General features: G+C 36.6%; 3 protein-coding genes across 4 annotated transcripts in view; 2 read left to right on the top strand and 1 right to left on the bottom strand.

The window, feature by feature from the left end:
• LOC116023309 overlaps positions 1 to 2,418 on the top strand; it is a 5,039-nt gene extending 2,621 nt beyond the window's left edge. The window contains exons 5-8 of the mRNA XM_031264299.1: positions 146 to 282; positions 844 to 924; positions 1,652 to 1,718; positions 1,819 to 2,418. Coding sequence (XP_031120159.1) covers positions 146 to 282; positions 844 to 924; positions 1,652 to 1,718; positions 1,819 to 2,121 — 588 coding nt within the window. The 3' untranslated portion in view covers positions 2,122 to 2,418. The remainder of the gene's footprint in view (positions 1 to 145; positions 283 to 843; positions 925 to 1,651; positions 1,719 to 1,818) is intronic.
• A 5,303-nt stretch (positions 2,419 to 7,721) lies between these two features.
• On the top strand, positions 7,722 to 11,924 carry LOC116022189 (cryptochrome-1-like). 2 transcript variants are annotated; one of them, XM_031262790.1, is made up of 5 exons: positions 7,722 to 8,215; positions 8,861 to 9,079; positions 9,309 to 10,015; positions 10,315 to 11,093; positions 11,434 to 11,924. In XM_031262790.1, the coding sequence occupies exons 1-5, from the start codon at positions 7,903 to 7,905 to the stop codon at positions 11,438 to 11,440; spliced, it is 2,025 nt and encodes a 674-aa protein (XP_031118650.1). In that variant the 5' UTR covers positions 7,722 to 7,902; the 3' UTR covers positions 11,441 to 11,924. The 2 variants fall into 2 exon arrangements, with proteins under 2 accessions (XP_031118650.1, XP_031118651.1); XM_031262791.1 differs by having other exon boundaries at positions 7,723 to 8,215; positions 11,437 to 11,924.
• A 1,469-nt stretch (positions 11,925 to 13,393) lies between these two features.
• Positions 13,394 to 15,462, bottom strand: LOC116021978 (5'-adenylylsulfate reductase-like 4; the record flags this gene model as incomplete). Its single annotated transcript, XM_031262514.1, has 4 exons — positions 13,394 to 14,048; positions 14,405 to 14,526; positions 14,605 to 14,792; positions 15,322 to 15,462. Coding segments are annotated over 4 exons (906 nt in total), but the record flags the coding sequence as incomplete, so codon positions are not given.
• Between the last annotated feature and the right edge of the window lie 534 nt (positions 15,463 to 15,996).

The raw sequence follows: 15,996 nt of genomic DNA, 5'->3' as shown, positions 1-15,996 counted from the left end.
AATTTTTTTTAAAAAAAAAATAAAAAAAAATACACAGGGACTAGGCTCCGATTAATCGCCACCTAGGCGCTTGAGGAGCGCCTAGCGATTTTTTCAACCATGCTTATGTGTATTACAGATACGTGAGAAATTCATCTTTATGCAGATGATACATGGAAACCAAGCATGTGGTGCACATTTTGTAACATTCCTAATTCAAGCCTATAAGAGAGCATTACCTGTCTACCTACCAGTTTACTTAATCCCTGCACTGATAGTGCATCGGCAAGGCCTCTTGAAACGGTACTTATTTTTGTGGTTTTCTTTACAGTTTGTGATTTCCCATCTTCCCCTAATTTGTGTTTTATTATATTGATTTGTATGTGGTCTATTGAAAGTTTGCTCTGTAGAAGGGGAATTTATTGTGGTGGCTAGTCCAATGACACTGTGTCATTAGGTTATTATGCTATTTCTGAGCATACATATGCTATCAGTGAAACAGTCTTGGCTATAGTAGAATGAATTTTCAATTCTCAGTCAGAAATCGGAAAGTTGCTGTTGGTGCAATAAGCTAAGCCATAATCACATACTACGAAGAGTTGGCTAATGGATTATGTTTCTGCTTTTTGTTCATTTTATGCTGAATTGTAAAATTTGCTGAACAAGATAGAAAAATGCTTCTTTGATCTCTTATTTTTTATAATTTTCTTTATGCATGCTTATAATGTTCCTCTGAGACATCTTCAAGCTTTCACTGAAATGAACTTTTCTGTTCTAACCTTGATCTCCATCTGACCATAACCTATCAAGTTTTTCAGGTTCTTATATTGTGGTTTTAAATTTTTTATGTTCATATCCTTGCAGACATCAAACAATTTTATGGAAGGGTCTTTTTGGGACGGCAAGATCTAGTTTGTTTCTCTCAGTGTATTGTGCTTCTGCATGGTAAGCAATTAATTTGACAAGTTATGTCCTAACATTGTTTTCTTTTTACTTATTCACATGAAGCTTATTTGTTTTACTTCATTTTTGCTTCAAAGATTCAATGATTTTGTTTTAGAGTGAGCAAGGTGTCCCAGACACACTTATCAGATAGGATTTCTAAATTTTCATGTGGATATGGAGATACTCTGCATTTTTATAAACACGTCATTTGATATATTGATTTCACATGACTTCCAATTGTCCCAATTTCCCAATTTTTATTTTATGATATTTCTTTTGATTCTTGTTTTTCACTTACTACCACCAACAGGACATGGCAAAATGCCTTCACAATAATGTTATTTCATGTAGTAAAACAACTAATAGAACAACCACTACATTCCAAAGAAAACCCAAGTTGTGCGCCCATGCTGATTGTTCCAAAACTCTTTGAAGAATATACGGACGCTGATTTACGTCCATAGTTTACCTCAATATTTATATACACTTTTTCTTGAGTATAAATGCATTTTTTGGGGGGTAAAAATATACCTATAATGCCAAACCTTAGTCTTTCTGAACTGACATGAAAAACTACATTATCTACCCTATTGACTCTTAATGAAGCTTAGCTTGAAGAAAAGTTGAATTAGGTGGGATCTCTGTTTCCATTCACTTGCATTATGAAATTGCCTAGAAATACATATGGATTTCTTTGGACTAATTAAGATTCATTGATTTCTTCTAGGTTCTGGACCTGCATTCTTTTCAGGCTTTTAAAGAGATGTAATGTACCTATGGTGGCAGTGGGGACGGTATTAAACAAGAAAAAGAAATCTTACCTACATGGTCCTTTAATTAAAAATAATAAATACATTTGTTAGCCGTTTGTTTATCATTTGTATTCTTTGGCAGTTTCCTACCGGTTTGGCGTTAGGAATTGAGAAGAAGAGCAGGCGGATAGAGATCTCGCTCTATTGCTTGGCACGGGCCATTGAAAGCTTCTTCACTACAATGGCTGACGTTGGGTACTTGCCTCAGACTAAGAATCTAAAGAGAGCTGATGTCGTGGTTTTCAGCATTTCAACAGCAATTATAATGCATTGTTATGCTATAGAACGGGATGTCTTCCGATCCAAGTACTTAAATGTTCTTGATTGGGTGTTTGGCGTGCCCCTCCCTCCATACGAGACAACTCCTCGCAAGAAAAGGAGGTGACGGATATCATGCATTTCAAGAAGTCACAGAAAGGCTTTTGATGGGTCAGATGCTTCCCATTCAAATCCAAGTAGGACATCCTTTCTTTGTAGCATCCATTGGTGATACAGGGTTGATAGATATCATGTTACAGTACACTAATATATTCTTCCATATAGGATTATTATAGGGATAGAAATCATTTAGTTTTACAATGTCTCTTTTTTTTGAAAGCCAATGTCTAATTTCTTCAAGACTGTAACTTCATTATTTTTATTTTTGCTTCAAAAGCTTGTGTAAGATGAACTTTTGATCTCATTCGACATGAGCTCATTCCAATAGGCTCCCCATTGTCGGTAGCCATGAGACAATAGAGAGGAAGGTTGTGGCCATATGGCCATATGGGCCATCCAATTGATGCCTTTTTGCCATGATCTGGCCATCCCAAAGTAATTATAGCCTAATATGAAAAGCAAAAGCCCATGCAGTATGTAACTTGTGATGGGCCCACCTTGTATAAGGTGGACCCGAATTCATAGTATAACTATTGCTACTATAACACAACAGAATATGTTTTACTGCTCTGGTGCTGTATTTAATTTTACTTGTCATGTTTTAAGAAAATCTTATGGTGTCAGGTACAACTCATTGGCTATTGTGAGAACTCTTGAAACGCTCTTCCAATAACAAATTAACAATAGGGTATCAATTTGGTCTTTTTGGTGTGGGGTTCGAAGCTAAACATGCTCGATTTATCTCTTCATGGGATTCGAGAGACAGGTTCATAGGGTTTAAGAAATAGTTGAAACTTAGGTTATATATATATATAACAAGAAGGCTGAAAATGGTAGCATAATTCCACAAACAGATAGAAGGTTGTAGACACTAGACAAGATGCCTAATGGTAGCAGTGTAGGACTGTATCCACTATTTGTACTTCTCAATACATTACCTTCATTATTCACTCAACCGGCAGTACATAGTATAGAAAGAAGAAAAAACGAAAGGGGCCGCCGGTCACCGGTTACCGGACAAACGAGGCAGTCTCATCGATACGGGCTGTGGGGCCATGCCCACATGCGCTGCCATCTCACCTATCCTCTTATGTTGCTCCAACCCCATTCATTCCCTTCTTGTCACCTTATATTAGTCTTCAACTCTTCATGGGATAATATAATGCACTCATCATTAATGTTAATTAACATCAACTCAATTACACTAATCTTTATTGGTAGAATTAAATTAACCTTTGCAACTCCATATAGGAAAATATTGAATGAAACATTCAGACGAAAAATATCAATTACCGTAAAAAATATTGAAAAAATAGATAATTTACGATTTCAGTACAAATTTATTCACTAAATCAAACTTTAACAAATATTTCGTCTATTCATGAATTGATGTTGATTTTCTCATCAAAAAAATGTCATTTCCATTCAAATCAATTACATACAAATACGTATGCAAATATTTTGTGACATAACTAATGTGTTTAAGTAAAAAATCACAATTTCAACAACTATATTCTATATGTGCATTCAATTGAGTGTATAAGAACACACTACTTTTCCATCAAATATCAAAGTGGACCCTGTTTTCAAGTCTTTTTGAAGTATTGTCACATGAACTATCCTCCCATTTGGAGGAAACCTCACGGTGAAGGAATGAAATACACCTTGCAACCTACCCAACCATAAATAGGAATGAATTGAAATACCTTGCTTCCAACTAGTTTTAAAAAGAAAAAACAGACCCTCTATTTTCTTATATTATTTGTTGACAATGGAAAAAGTATTTTTATTCTTCAAATTATTTTATACGCACATTTTCTAATGGTATTGCTTGTAAAGCCTAAAAGGCACTCGAACCCACAACTACTTAATATAATACTAGTTAGGCAAAAGGGTCAAATAGGCCCATGTACTACCATTGATTGTTCATCTAGCACCATGAATTAAAATATGGTCCATCTAGGCCATTATACTCTTAATAATTTTTCGTCTAGCATTTTTAGTCTATTTCTAACAAGTTACCCATCTAATTTGATGACATGGAAAAATAAAATTAGAAACAATGATGACATGTTATTTATGTGGATGTTTTGGATGATTTCTACCCTATTTCATTAATGAAGAAAATGATTTCTTGCAAAGAAATATGGTACAAATCAAAGTTGTTATATATAGCGGGCTATTCAATGTCGTTCAACAATGAGATTCCATTAAAATCGATATATGAAAATTCTAGACGAAAAATTATTAAGAGTATAATGACCTAGATGGACCATATTTTAGTTCATGGTGCTAGATGAACAATCAATGGTAGTACATGGGCCTATTTGACCCTTTTGCCTACTAGTTAAATATGCCCCCTAACCAGGTTCGATCGGGGTTCTTTCTTTGTCTATTTAACAGTCCAGGTACACTCATACTCGCTCCAGTAGACACGGAAGCTGGCTCAGGGGGAATCATCACTTGTGGGAATTGAACCCGAGTTCTCCCAGAATTCTGAATTCTTCCCACAAAGAGAGCTCATTTGCCACTTGAGCTACCCCATTGGGTTGATCATGATTCTAGTGTGGGATGAAGAGTAAAAAAGATTGTTAATCGTGCTACCTTACAACAACGTCGTTTTAGATTATGATTCACAATATAATGATTTAAGAGGTATGGAATTTGGCTCATATGATTTGTGAATATCCGCGTACAATCATTTTGGAAACTTCTAAACTATTAAAATACATTTTACAATTCATCCTATTTACAATTTACCCCGATCATATATAATGCTATCAAAACTCTAGGATAACTAAATATCTACAAATATGGAATATAATAATAACAGGTTAAGAAGTGAAATAATGTGGGATTATGTGGCAAATATGTTGCCAAGATTATCCTATGGAAGGTGCCTTAAGTACAACCCACAAAATATATGCGTAATGTCTGCTTCATAAATTCACACATCAGTGTTAAACAGTAACCCATTATCGGAATCTAAGCCTTCCCCATTGAAATAAAATATGAAGAAAGCAAGGAAGCCCCGCGGCCGCACTGTTTCAAGTTCGACTATTTATACGTATTATTTTTTTTTTAATTTGAACTGATCAATTATAGACAACTTAAATTTATTTACCTTGTTATAATCTTTTGTCCGATTAGAATCACATAACAGAATTTACTCAATATACACCATTGAGTTAGTAATTCAGGATTTTCAATTACTTCTTATCAATAAAAGAAATTATATGTCAAGACCTCGTGGTCTAGTGGCACCCGATTGTACTCCTATATGGAAGGGATGGGTTCGAGCTAAGGCAATATTAACTCTTTATGCTTCAGTAGGTTGAAAAAGTAGTTACGAACAGATACTGTATTATAACAGAGTCAATATTACTCAGAAAAAAAATTATATATACATATATATATATATATATATATATAGGAAGCAAGAAAGCCCCACTTCACATAAATCCAAAGAGTCATCTAAACCCCCACTCAATAAAGTTTACCCATGCTGCCTGTCTCCCTCCTCCTCACCTTTCACACCACATTCCCAACTTGATCACTTTTGCATTGCACAACATTTGGTAGCCCATAGTTCAGAATCAGATTCACTTCAAACATAGTGCACCCTAGCTCTCAAAATGCTTAAAATTGCCCTTTTTACAACTCAGACAGTGACAAATTCTGCTACAGATAAAGACGCTTAGAAGTTTGAATTATCGACTTGGGAAGGTATTGTTTATCTTCTTTATATTCGTGTATGGATGTTATGAGGCATAATTTAATTGATTGACTTAATAGATGTACTTGGTTAATAATCACAGTTTGATTCTTATCAATGTGACATATTGTGATTAACTGGACCTCTCAACTGATTTACCAAACCCTATGTCAATGGTAGACAGGGGCAACTTCCGGGTTGGGGTCCTTTTATATTTATGTATGGACAAACTTTTTGATAAGTAATGGGGTTAGTGTATAGTGCATGTGGTAGTAAGAGAACTTCGTTATTAATTGGATGACATCGCACGTGGGTTGGCACCTGTGTTTTTATCTTTCCTCGACTAGCTAGCATTCGCCCTCTCTTTTAGTGTATAGTGCACGTGGTAGTAAGAGAACTTCGTTATTGATTGGATGACACTGCATGTGGGTTGGCATCTGTGTTTTTATCTTTGCTCGACTAGCATTCACACTCTCTTAACATTTAACACTACAGGTGTAGCACTGCGTCAATTCAAGTCATGTACCATTATGTGTTTCTAAGTATTAAAAAAAAAACAAAATAAAAATCACTGACTTACAAAGCTATATTATTCATCTTCTTTGAATTCATTTATGAACATACTTTTTTTTGATAAGTAATTAATGACATTTAGTGTAGAACGTGGTGGTAAGTCACATCTCTTTTTAACTTAGGTTTGGATCCTGTCAACTTCGTCTTACAAAATTATCATTCATTTTCTTTATGTTCATGTATGGACAGACTTTTTAAGAAGTGCAAAGTAATGATATTTAATATTTATTGTATTATTTGATGCTAAGGTGCATTTCTTTTCCATTATCATGTATCAACAAGATTTCCTTTGATAATTTAATGAGCAAAAAAGTTGATTAATTTTTGTTGTCAAGTTCCTTTCATATGATGTAGTGTAAGTTAAAAGGAATAGCTCTCAACTTGCAATAATTCATACAAATAAAGATTCTGTGCAATCCGTACGTGCAAATTACACGTTTCTGGCAGTAATTTAAAATACAAATTTGAACCTGCTACAGACCTTCCAACTTGTCAAAGAGAGAGGACTAGAGAAGCCACAACCATCCACCTAGCTGGGAATTCTTTGATTTTCTCCAATTGGATAAATCTCAGGCTCCGTGATCATTGTTCTAGTGGATAAAAAACTTCATTTAAAACTTACTCAAAGTAATATGGTGGGAGTTTAATTAATTTCTGCCACTAGTTGACATGGAAAAGTGTATAATTTGATGTTAATTTTTGAAACTAGATTGACTCGATTTATGTTTTCATGAACTTGAGGCGGTTTTATGGGTTTTAAGAGTAGTCGAAGCCCAAAATGTGAGTTATCAAAAAAAAAGTTATTTACCTTTTTTAGAAAAAGATTTTGGAGATTTAAGATTTAAGGTAAGTTGAGAAAATATAAAAATTAAAATAAAGAATTTCATATTTTAAGAATTTTTTTTTGAAAAAAAAAAAGGTGTGGCTGCAATTTGCCCAGCAGTTTTCTTGCTACTCCCCACTAACCTTAACCAACCAACCTATCTTTGTCCCTTTCAGCCTTTCTCTCTCCTAAAGGTCTTCTTGGCTGCAAATTGTGCCAGTGGTAATTTCAAGAAAATCAAAGATTCCCCTAATAATTGGGAGAATTAATTTAAGTTACTATAACACATGTTTAAAAAAACATTTTATAATATTATATATATATATATGGTGTTGGGTAATGGGTATACTATAAAGTTGATAAATAGCAGAAAGGACTAATTTTCATTTAAAAATTCCCAAGACATATATGTGTAGACAAGTTAAAGATCCTTGCTTTATTACAAAATTTATCTAAAAAAGAAAATTATCTTTATTGTTATTTATGGTCTGGAATTATTCATCTATTGGTCAAACCAAGATTGAGGCTTGGACAGGATAAGATTTACACCCGTAATTACATACACAATACATCCTCTGGCCAAGAAAGACACACTGGCATGGTGTGTTGTAGGTAGGAGGAAGTGTTTTTGTTGTTCTTCTTTTTCTGGGATTTTAGGGTTTTGAAGTTCTTGAGAGATGTCAAGTGGTGGATGCAGTATAGTGTGGTTTAGGAGGGATCTGAGAGTGGAAGATAACCCTGCTTTGGCTGCAGGGGTGAGGGCTGGGGCAATCATAGCACTCTTTATCTGGGCTCCTGAGGAAGAAGGGCACTATTATCCTGGCAGGGTTTCAAGATGGTGGCTTAAGCAGAGTTTGGCTCATCTGGATTCTTCTCTCAGGAGTCTGGGCACTACCCTAATCACAAAGAGATCTACTGATAGTGTTTCTTCTCTGCTTGAGGTTATCAAGTCTACTGGGGCCTCTCACCTCTTCTTCAACCACTTATATGGTCAGTTCCCTTGGATCATCTCTTTCTGCTTTTTTCAAGTTCTCTTTGTGCTTTCTGAGTTTCTGGATTATTTCTTTTGTATTTTTGGGATTCTTCATCTTTGTTGAATATATCAAAGATGGTTCCTTTTTGTCATCTAGATTCCCTAGGTTTAGGTAATGTAATCTATTGATTGGTTCACATTGATCTGTCATCAGAACATGGGGGTTTTCTGGTGCTAAATTGCAACCTTAGGATGTCAGAATTTGTGTTTTTGGAGTACTTTTTGGCTGCAGATTTGCTGTATTTCTGGATTCTGTCTTTTACCATTTTGAATCTTCCTATAAACTGGTTTGTAATTTGTAAAGGACACTGGGAATTTGCAGCTTGCCACTTCCTGTTCTGATTGTAAATAGCAACCTTAGCATGTCCAAAATTTGTGCTTTTTTTAGTACTTTCTGGCTGCAGATTTGCTGTGTTTATGGATTCTGTCTGTTACCATTTTGAATCTCCTATAAACTGGTTTGTAATTTGTAAAGGGCACTGAAAATTGAATCAAGGAGATGGTGGTTCCTTTACAATTGTATAGTTATGTATGCACGAGCCTTTTCATAGACTGTATATGAAGCTAATCGGGGTAATTAACGTTGTTCTGTTTTATGTTAGACCCCTTGTCGCTTGTTAGGGATCATCGTGCAAAGGAAATTTTAACGGCTCAAGGCGTGACTGTGCGGTCCTTCAATGCTGATTTGCTGTATGAGCCGTGGGAAGTTGTGGATGATGAAGGTCACCCTTTCACAACCTTCAATGCTTTTTGGGATAGATGCCTTAGCATGCCTTATGATCCCGAGGCTCCACTTCTCCCGCCTAAAAGGATCGTTTCTGGTGCGTTTTCTTTTAGCTAGCTGACTTTGTTAGTCCATCCGAATGCTGAAATCTCGTGTAAGATGTGAATTGAGAAAAGATAAAGCAGGTCTAGTGATTCAGTATAGCTAGCGTGATTGTTTTTTTCACGAAAGCAACAATCGTTGTAGCTGAGGCTGAGGCTGAGGAAATATTGTGCCCGGGATGGGATTTATTCTAAAACGTTATATTGTTGTGTCTTCTATTCTAGGTGATGTGTCTCGATGTCCTTCGGTAAACTTAGTATTTGAAGATGAATTGGAGAAAGGAAGCAATGCACTTCTTGCTCGGGCATGGTCGCCCGGGTGGAGGAATGCTGATAAGGCATTAACAGCTTTTATAAATGGGGCATTGCTCGAGTACTCACAGAACCGCAGGAAGGCTGATAGTGCAACGACCTCATTTCTTTCCCCGCATTTACATTTTGGGGAAGTGAGTGTTCGGAAAGCATTCCATCTGGTTCGAATGAAGCAAGTTCTGTGGGCCAACGAAGGGAACATAGCGGGCGAAGAGAGTGTGAATCTGTTCCTCAAATCCATCGGGCTCAGAGAGTATTCGAGATATATGAGCTTTAACCATCCATACAGCCACGAAAGGCCCCTCCTTGGTCATCTAAAGTACTTCCCGTGGGTAATTAATGAGGCCTACTTTAAGGCGTGGAGGCAAGGCAGAACCGGTTACCCTCTCGTGGATGCTGGTATGCGAGAACTCTGGGCAACCGGCTGGCTACATGATCGGATACGCCTTGTGGTATCTAGTTTCTTTGTCAAGGTTTTGCAGCTTCCATGGAGATGGGGAATGAAGTACTTTTGGGATACTCTACTAGATGCAGATCTCGAGAGTGATGCTCTCGGTTGGCAATACATCTCCGGCACCCTACCCGATGGCCGTGAATTAGACCGCATTGATAATCCTCAGGTATAAACTTATGAATTTACATATTGCACGTTTAGATTCTTGCCGTAGTGGCCTTCTTGGTTTGAGCTGGTGGGCAACCTAGGCTGGATTACCTCCTTCTGGTCCTCTGGCTAGGGCCACAAGACGAGATTTACCCACGCCCTCGATAGCGGTTTCGAGTTTCCCTCGTCACCCGAAAGAAAAAAAAAATAGTTATCCTAAATGATGCATTAGATTGTGCTTTCATATTGAGGAAAATGTGCAAGCTCTAAGGAGAACACATCTGAATGCCATGATTTCATGTCTTTTTTTTTTTCCAGTTTGAAGGCTACAAATTCGACCCGAATGGGGAGTATGTACGTCGGTGGCTTCCTGAACTCGTTCGACTTCCAACCGAGTGGATTCACCATCCCTGGAACGCCCCGGAATCTGTTCTTCAAGCAGCTGGTATTGAGCTAGGATCCAACTATCCTCTTCCGATTGTTGGAATTGATGCAGCAAAAGCGAGGCTACAAGACGCCCTTGCACAGATGTGGCAGCTCAAGGCAGCTTCGAGAGCTGCAATCGAGAATGGTATGGAGGAAGGACACGGGGACTCTACCGACTTAATCGCATTCCCTCAAGACATGCAAATGGAGACGAACCATGAGCCCGTTAGAAACAACAATCCTGCCACTATCCGGGCTGATGAGGATCAGATGGTTCCCAGCATTACTTCCTTTTTGAGGGACGAAGAGAGCTCGATGGATCTCAGAAACCCGAGCGTGGATAGCAGAGCCGAAGTGCCCACAACTGAAGCCCAAATGAGGAACAACACGAGAGGCCAAACCGTCATGCAAGCAGTTCGAAACATCAACATCAACACCAACAACCCGCCACAACCTAATATACGCAGAAGGAATTCTGAAGACTCCACAGCTGATTCTTCCAACAGCAGTCGGGGCGTTGTCCCAGTATGGTCCCCCTCGAGCACAAATTACTCGGATCAATTTGCGGGCGATGACAACAACAACGCCATTGGCACCACCAGTACATCTTATTTGCAAAGGCATCAACAGCCACATCAGCTAATGAACTGGCAACGGTTGCCCCAGACAGGGTAAGTAAACTATGAATCTTTAACTGTCAAAATCATTTCAAGATTAGTAAAGAACTTCTGGTATATCAAATCATTCTAACACATACTGAATTTCATTGAAACTAAAAACCTGATACTTATGAACAGATACTGCATTGTAATAGAGTCAGTAGTACTAAAAAAAAAAAACCTGATACTTCCATATCTCTGAACGAACACATCTGATATATACATACACAATACAATGATGCATAGAATCTATATCGCTGAACTGCATTTAACACCACAGGACTTATTTTTTCTGCAGCATTTGTAGTTCCCTCGAGCATTAGTAATCTTTAGGTTCTTTTGAACTTGATAGCAGGTGATTGTTTACTCGTGACACGACAAAAATCCAGGAATTGGAGAATCAAGATATCGGGGGTTAACAAGGTCATTCAGACAATGAATCTGCACGTACTCACGCAGTGGATCGATCATGTACTGTACTACTAAGTCTAACCTGATCAAAACAGTCAATTTGTGTGTATATTAGCGGGTTGGATTGGATTGGATCAGGTGATTCTTTTTCATGTTTCTGGTTCCTGTTGTATCATATCGTAGGGGTTCTACTGCATAGTATACACATTCTATAAGGCCAAATAATCATCAAGTTGGCTCTGGGAGTTCCTGTAATAAACTCAGGTTTGTGCCTCTTCATTTTTGGCTTGATTGCATATGTTATTATGTGATCTTCTCTATCATACAATCATGGGGTATCATAGATATAGGGGAACAATGTTTTGACTGCTGTACATGTGTTTCAACCAAACTGGAAGTTAACGTTTGATGAAGAACTATGTGTGCTTGCCATGTCTGTTCTTAGTTGTTTTTTGTGTACATTATCCATACAGCTATGTGGACATGACACACAATTTGTTGTGGCAACATTCAACTTGCTTGCATTTGTGAGTTTTTTTTTAGCCAATTAGGGTGTTAAAGTTAAAGCTTTGACGGGCTCTAAGCAACACGCAGATCATAATCTCTCGAGGGATGTTGAGATTTAACCTTGTGTATGGGATCAGTTCTGATACTAAATTAGATGAGGTGTTCCGTCTTAACTAAAAGTCTAACCCGATAGCTGAATTGTATATTTATGTTTATGTATTATATGTTCAACAATAGTGTGATTAACAATGAATTGTTACAGTATCTTCCGAGTGTGGAACGCTTAACCAAATCGTTTACCCTCACTTGTAAACAACTAACATTTTCGGTATGGAATGATTATTGCAAAAATAAAAATAAAGAACCGAGGGGTGCGAGAATAAATTTAAAGTATTTTAAAAGTGTAATTGTGAAGGAATGGAAGCTTTTGTTTAAGCAAAATTCAAATTTTGTAAATAAAATTCAAGTTAAATTCAGTTTAATTTCACATTAATGAAGATATTAAAAAGTGTGGTTCTTGATTACAATTTTTTGGGATATTTTTAGCTTAGAGACATGCATTTAATGAAATTATGACAGTTCAGTCTAACAAAATTAGATGCAATTTAATATGAAAAGCTCTAGAAAAAGTGGGAATATTTGATATTCGATATTTTCAACCAAACACAGCCTATCCACTCCTCCAAGGTTGGTGTCCAACCACGTGTACACATAGCACAGTACACAACACAATGAACACATCAAAGTTCAAATAGACCATAAAAATATGATTTTTTAAAAGATTTCTTGTACTTAAAATTTATGAGTATAATTTTTATCGATAAATTTTCGATTAAACTCATTTCATAAGGTATTTTTAGTATAGTTTACTATTCTGCGAGGCTTAACCTCTGTTGCCACCTGTTTGTTAAGGTAATTTACCAAATCAAATCATCCAGCAATCTGCAATTCTGCTGTAATTTTTTTTTTTTTTTAAATCACGATGCGTCCTGAACAGACTCTAATTGTGAGAGACACCTTAAAGCCTGTACCATACTCAGACTGATCCTCGTTCGCACTGGGTCAATCTTGGCATACAATTCCATTTTTGCTAACTTTAAAGCAAAAACATTGCAGGCACTTACCAAAGTTTCATTTCTGTCATTCTTGCCTGATTGCATTATGTTAAAAGCAGATTAAAACCTTCAAAGCAAGTGAATGGTTTGGGTTATGCCAGAAAAAAGACAGAAAGCACCCAATCTTTTGAAGCACTAATCAAATGGTTAACTCTGCAGTCTCAGAGTCAGAGATATCCAAGCCAACATAATTATATTTCTTTGAATACATATATACACATTTCATGTTAGTTGTTACTCTACATGGATATTGTTGTTGTGAGAGAGAGAGATAAAGAGTGAACATAAATCTAAAATCAAAAGTTATTAGCTAAAATGCTAAATGATACATACATGATACATAAATACATACAATGGCATTATTCTTTTAATGGTGTATAAAAGAACTGATATACAAGTATGCAACACAAAATCCCATTGAAGGGTAGGCTGAACATTTCTAAAGAAAATATGTTGTTTAGATTTAGCCATCAAATTAATCAGTGAGTAGAACTTACTGCTGCTACCGCCCGACTTGAGCTTGCATCTCCTATTGAAACAGAAGCCAAAGACTTGGATGCCCATGCCTTGGCATTCATAGCTCCTTCCTGCAGATTACTTCTCTTACATGGTTCCTTCAAAGAATTAAACAACTGTACTGCTCGGCTTGGGCAAAGCTGAGGGTATTCCCACAAGCTTCTTGTCCTCAGATTTAAAATGCATTTCCTGGAGGCTCGAGAAAACCTGCACACAGCTGGGAAAACGACGTAAAGCAACCTCATAAGAACGAATGCAGTTGCCAAGGCCAAATATGTCTCCTGCCGAAGAAAGTTCTCAGGTGATCTTGACCAGGAGAACGGGCAGCTTTCCTGCTCACTACCACCATCCCTGCGGTTATTTGAGGAACATCTAATTTTGTCCAGAGATATGTTATCCTTTGATGCTGTCTCGACACCTATTTCTCCAGAAAGAATTACAAACATAGTAAGAACACTCAACATTCTGGCTATCATGCAATAACTGGACAAGATCAGAGGTCAACAAAATGAAAAAACAGAATATGAAGCTGTTCCTCCATAGTCAATGAATTACATTACATCTGTACCACAGCAGCTTTGCTGATCATATATCATATATATATATATATGTAAATGTGTAATCTGACTGTCAAATTAAACTTTTATAGCAGCTTTGTTGAGCGTAGCATGTATAAATGTAAATGTAATCTCTCTGTCAAATTAAACTTTTACACATCCTTCAATTTATTACGAGCAATGGATAAAAGTCTTGGGTTTCAAAAAAAAATCTTACCTAAAAGACCATAGAAATCAACCAAAGAATCAAGACTCCGGGAGCCATGATAACGAAAACGGATTGTAGAATTCACAAGGAACAAAGTAGGGAACCCACTGACTCCATATTTTGAGAGGGTACTGAAAGTAGTCAAATTCCTGATTGTCAACACATAAACGCAGAATGATTATAGTATAAATAATTACTGCTGCTCAGACCTCGGTTTAATGGCTGATTCTTCAATTGCAAAATGAGGAACCCAGGGAAACAATGAAGATACAACAGAAAATATTGGTTTAAACTTCCTGGAAAAAGGGCACCAAGAAGCGTAGAACAGCAAAGCAACATAATCATGCGATCTCCTATGAACCACATCCAGTGCCCTCTGCAATGATTTCTCATCTCCCTTCACCATACATATAAGCAACCCCACCATTTATTCATAACAATAAGAGCATCACTTACATCAAAACCAAAGATATAAACCTTTTCAACTAATTTCCCAACAAGTAAAAATACTAAGGCCATGTTTAAGCCAATTTTAGCTTATTTGACCACTAACTGTATGACTTAATTAAAAAAATCAATATAATTTGTTTGGTTAATTAGCTTTTTGTAACTTCAAATGCTAAAATTAAATTAAATAAAAAAAAACTGCTCAAATCAACTTTTTCAATTAGCTTTTCGAGAAAAAAAATTATACCAAACAGAGACTCATAACTAATATTATATCAAACATCTTTCTACGACCAGCTAATATTATCAACTAATTATACCTTTTAACCCAATCAGTTAGCATAACTATTTACCAAATAGGGCCTAAAAGGAGTAACAAATCAGAAAATTACTGTAAATAATGAAATGCATGATCAAATTGCTATAATAAATTATATTTAAAAAAAAAATACAAATTTTACTTGCATAAATTTGTGCACCTCGATTACAACGGTGGAGCATGAAGATTTGATTTCATCTATGGAACATGTAGAATCCGGGAGGCCCAAAATCGAGTCCTTAGCCGAATACTTTGAGCAGCAGAGGGCGGGGAACGGCGCAGTGAGAGTGTTTAGCGCAGGTTAGCCTCCCGACGATCATCAGCAGAGCCATTCCCGCTCTCCATTCTCTCAATCTCGCCATTCCAGAAATAAAAGTATGAGAATCCAGTAAGAATGGACCTCGATCAGAATTGGGAATGGGGCCTAAATCCTGTAAGAGATACTCGTGTCGCTGAAATAACGGAAAAGGTGAACCGACAGCTCAGCGCATATTAATTAGCGTTGAGGCTTGGGTGTCCAATCCGAGACTATTTCCCCTTTTTAATGCAGGAGACTAATTATTAGGCAACAATGTATATTAATGATAAATAAATGATAATGTTTTTTTGGATGATTGGATGACGAAAGAAACTCGTAGTCACTGATTGAAAGTGTGTAATGAATAAATTCCGTTCATTTGCAAGCCACAAATTACACATAAAAAGTAAATCCTACACATGTATTATGTGTTCAACTAAGATAGTGTTGGACAAGAATATTCATAATCTATCCACTATTGGTTACATAAATGAACAAATTTTCGTAAACAAATCGAGTATGAACAATTGTATAGGC

The sequence above is a fragment of the Ipomoea triloba genome, chromosome 6 (genome assembly GCF_003576645.1).
Source record: "Ipomoea triloba cultivar NCNSP0323 chromosome 6, ASM357664v1".
In the NCBI taxonomy this organism is placed as follows: Eukaryota; Viridiplantae; Streptophyta; class Magnoliopsida; order Solanales; family Convolvulaceae; genus Ipomoea; species Ipomoea triloba.
This window is presented reverse-complemented; position numbering and strand designations above follow the sequence as displayed.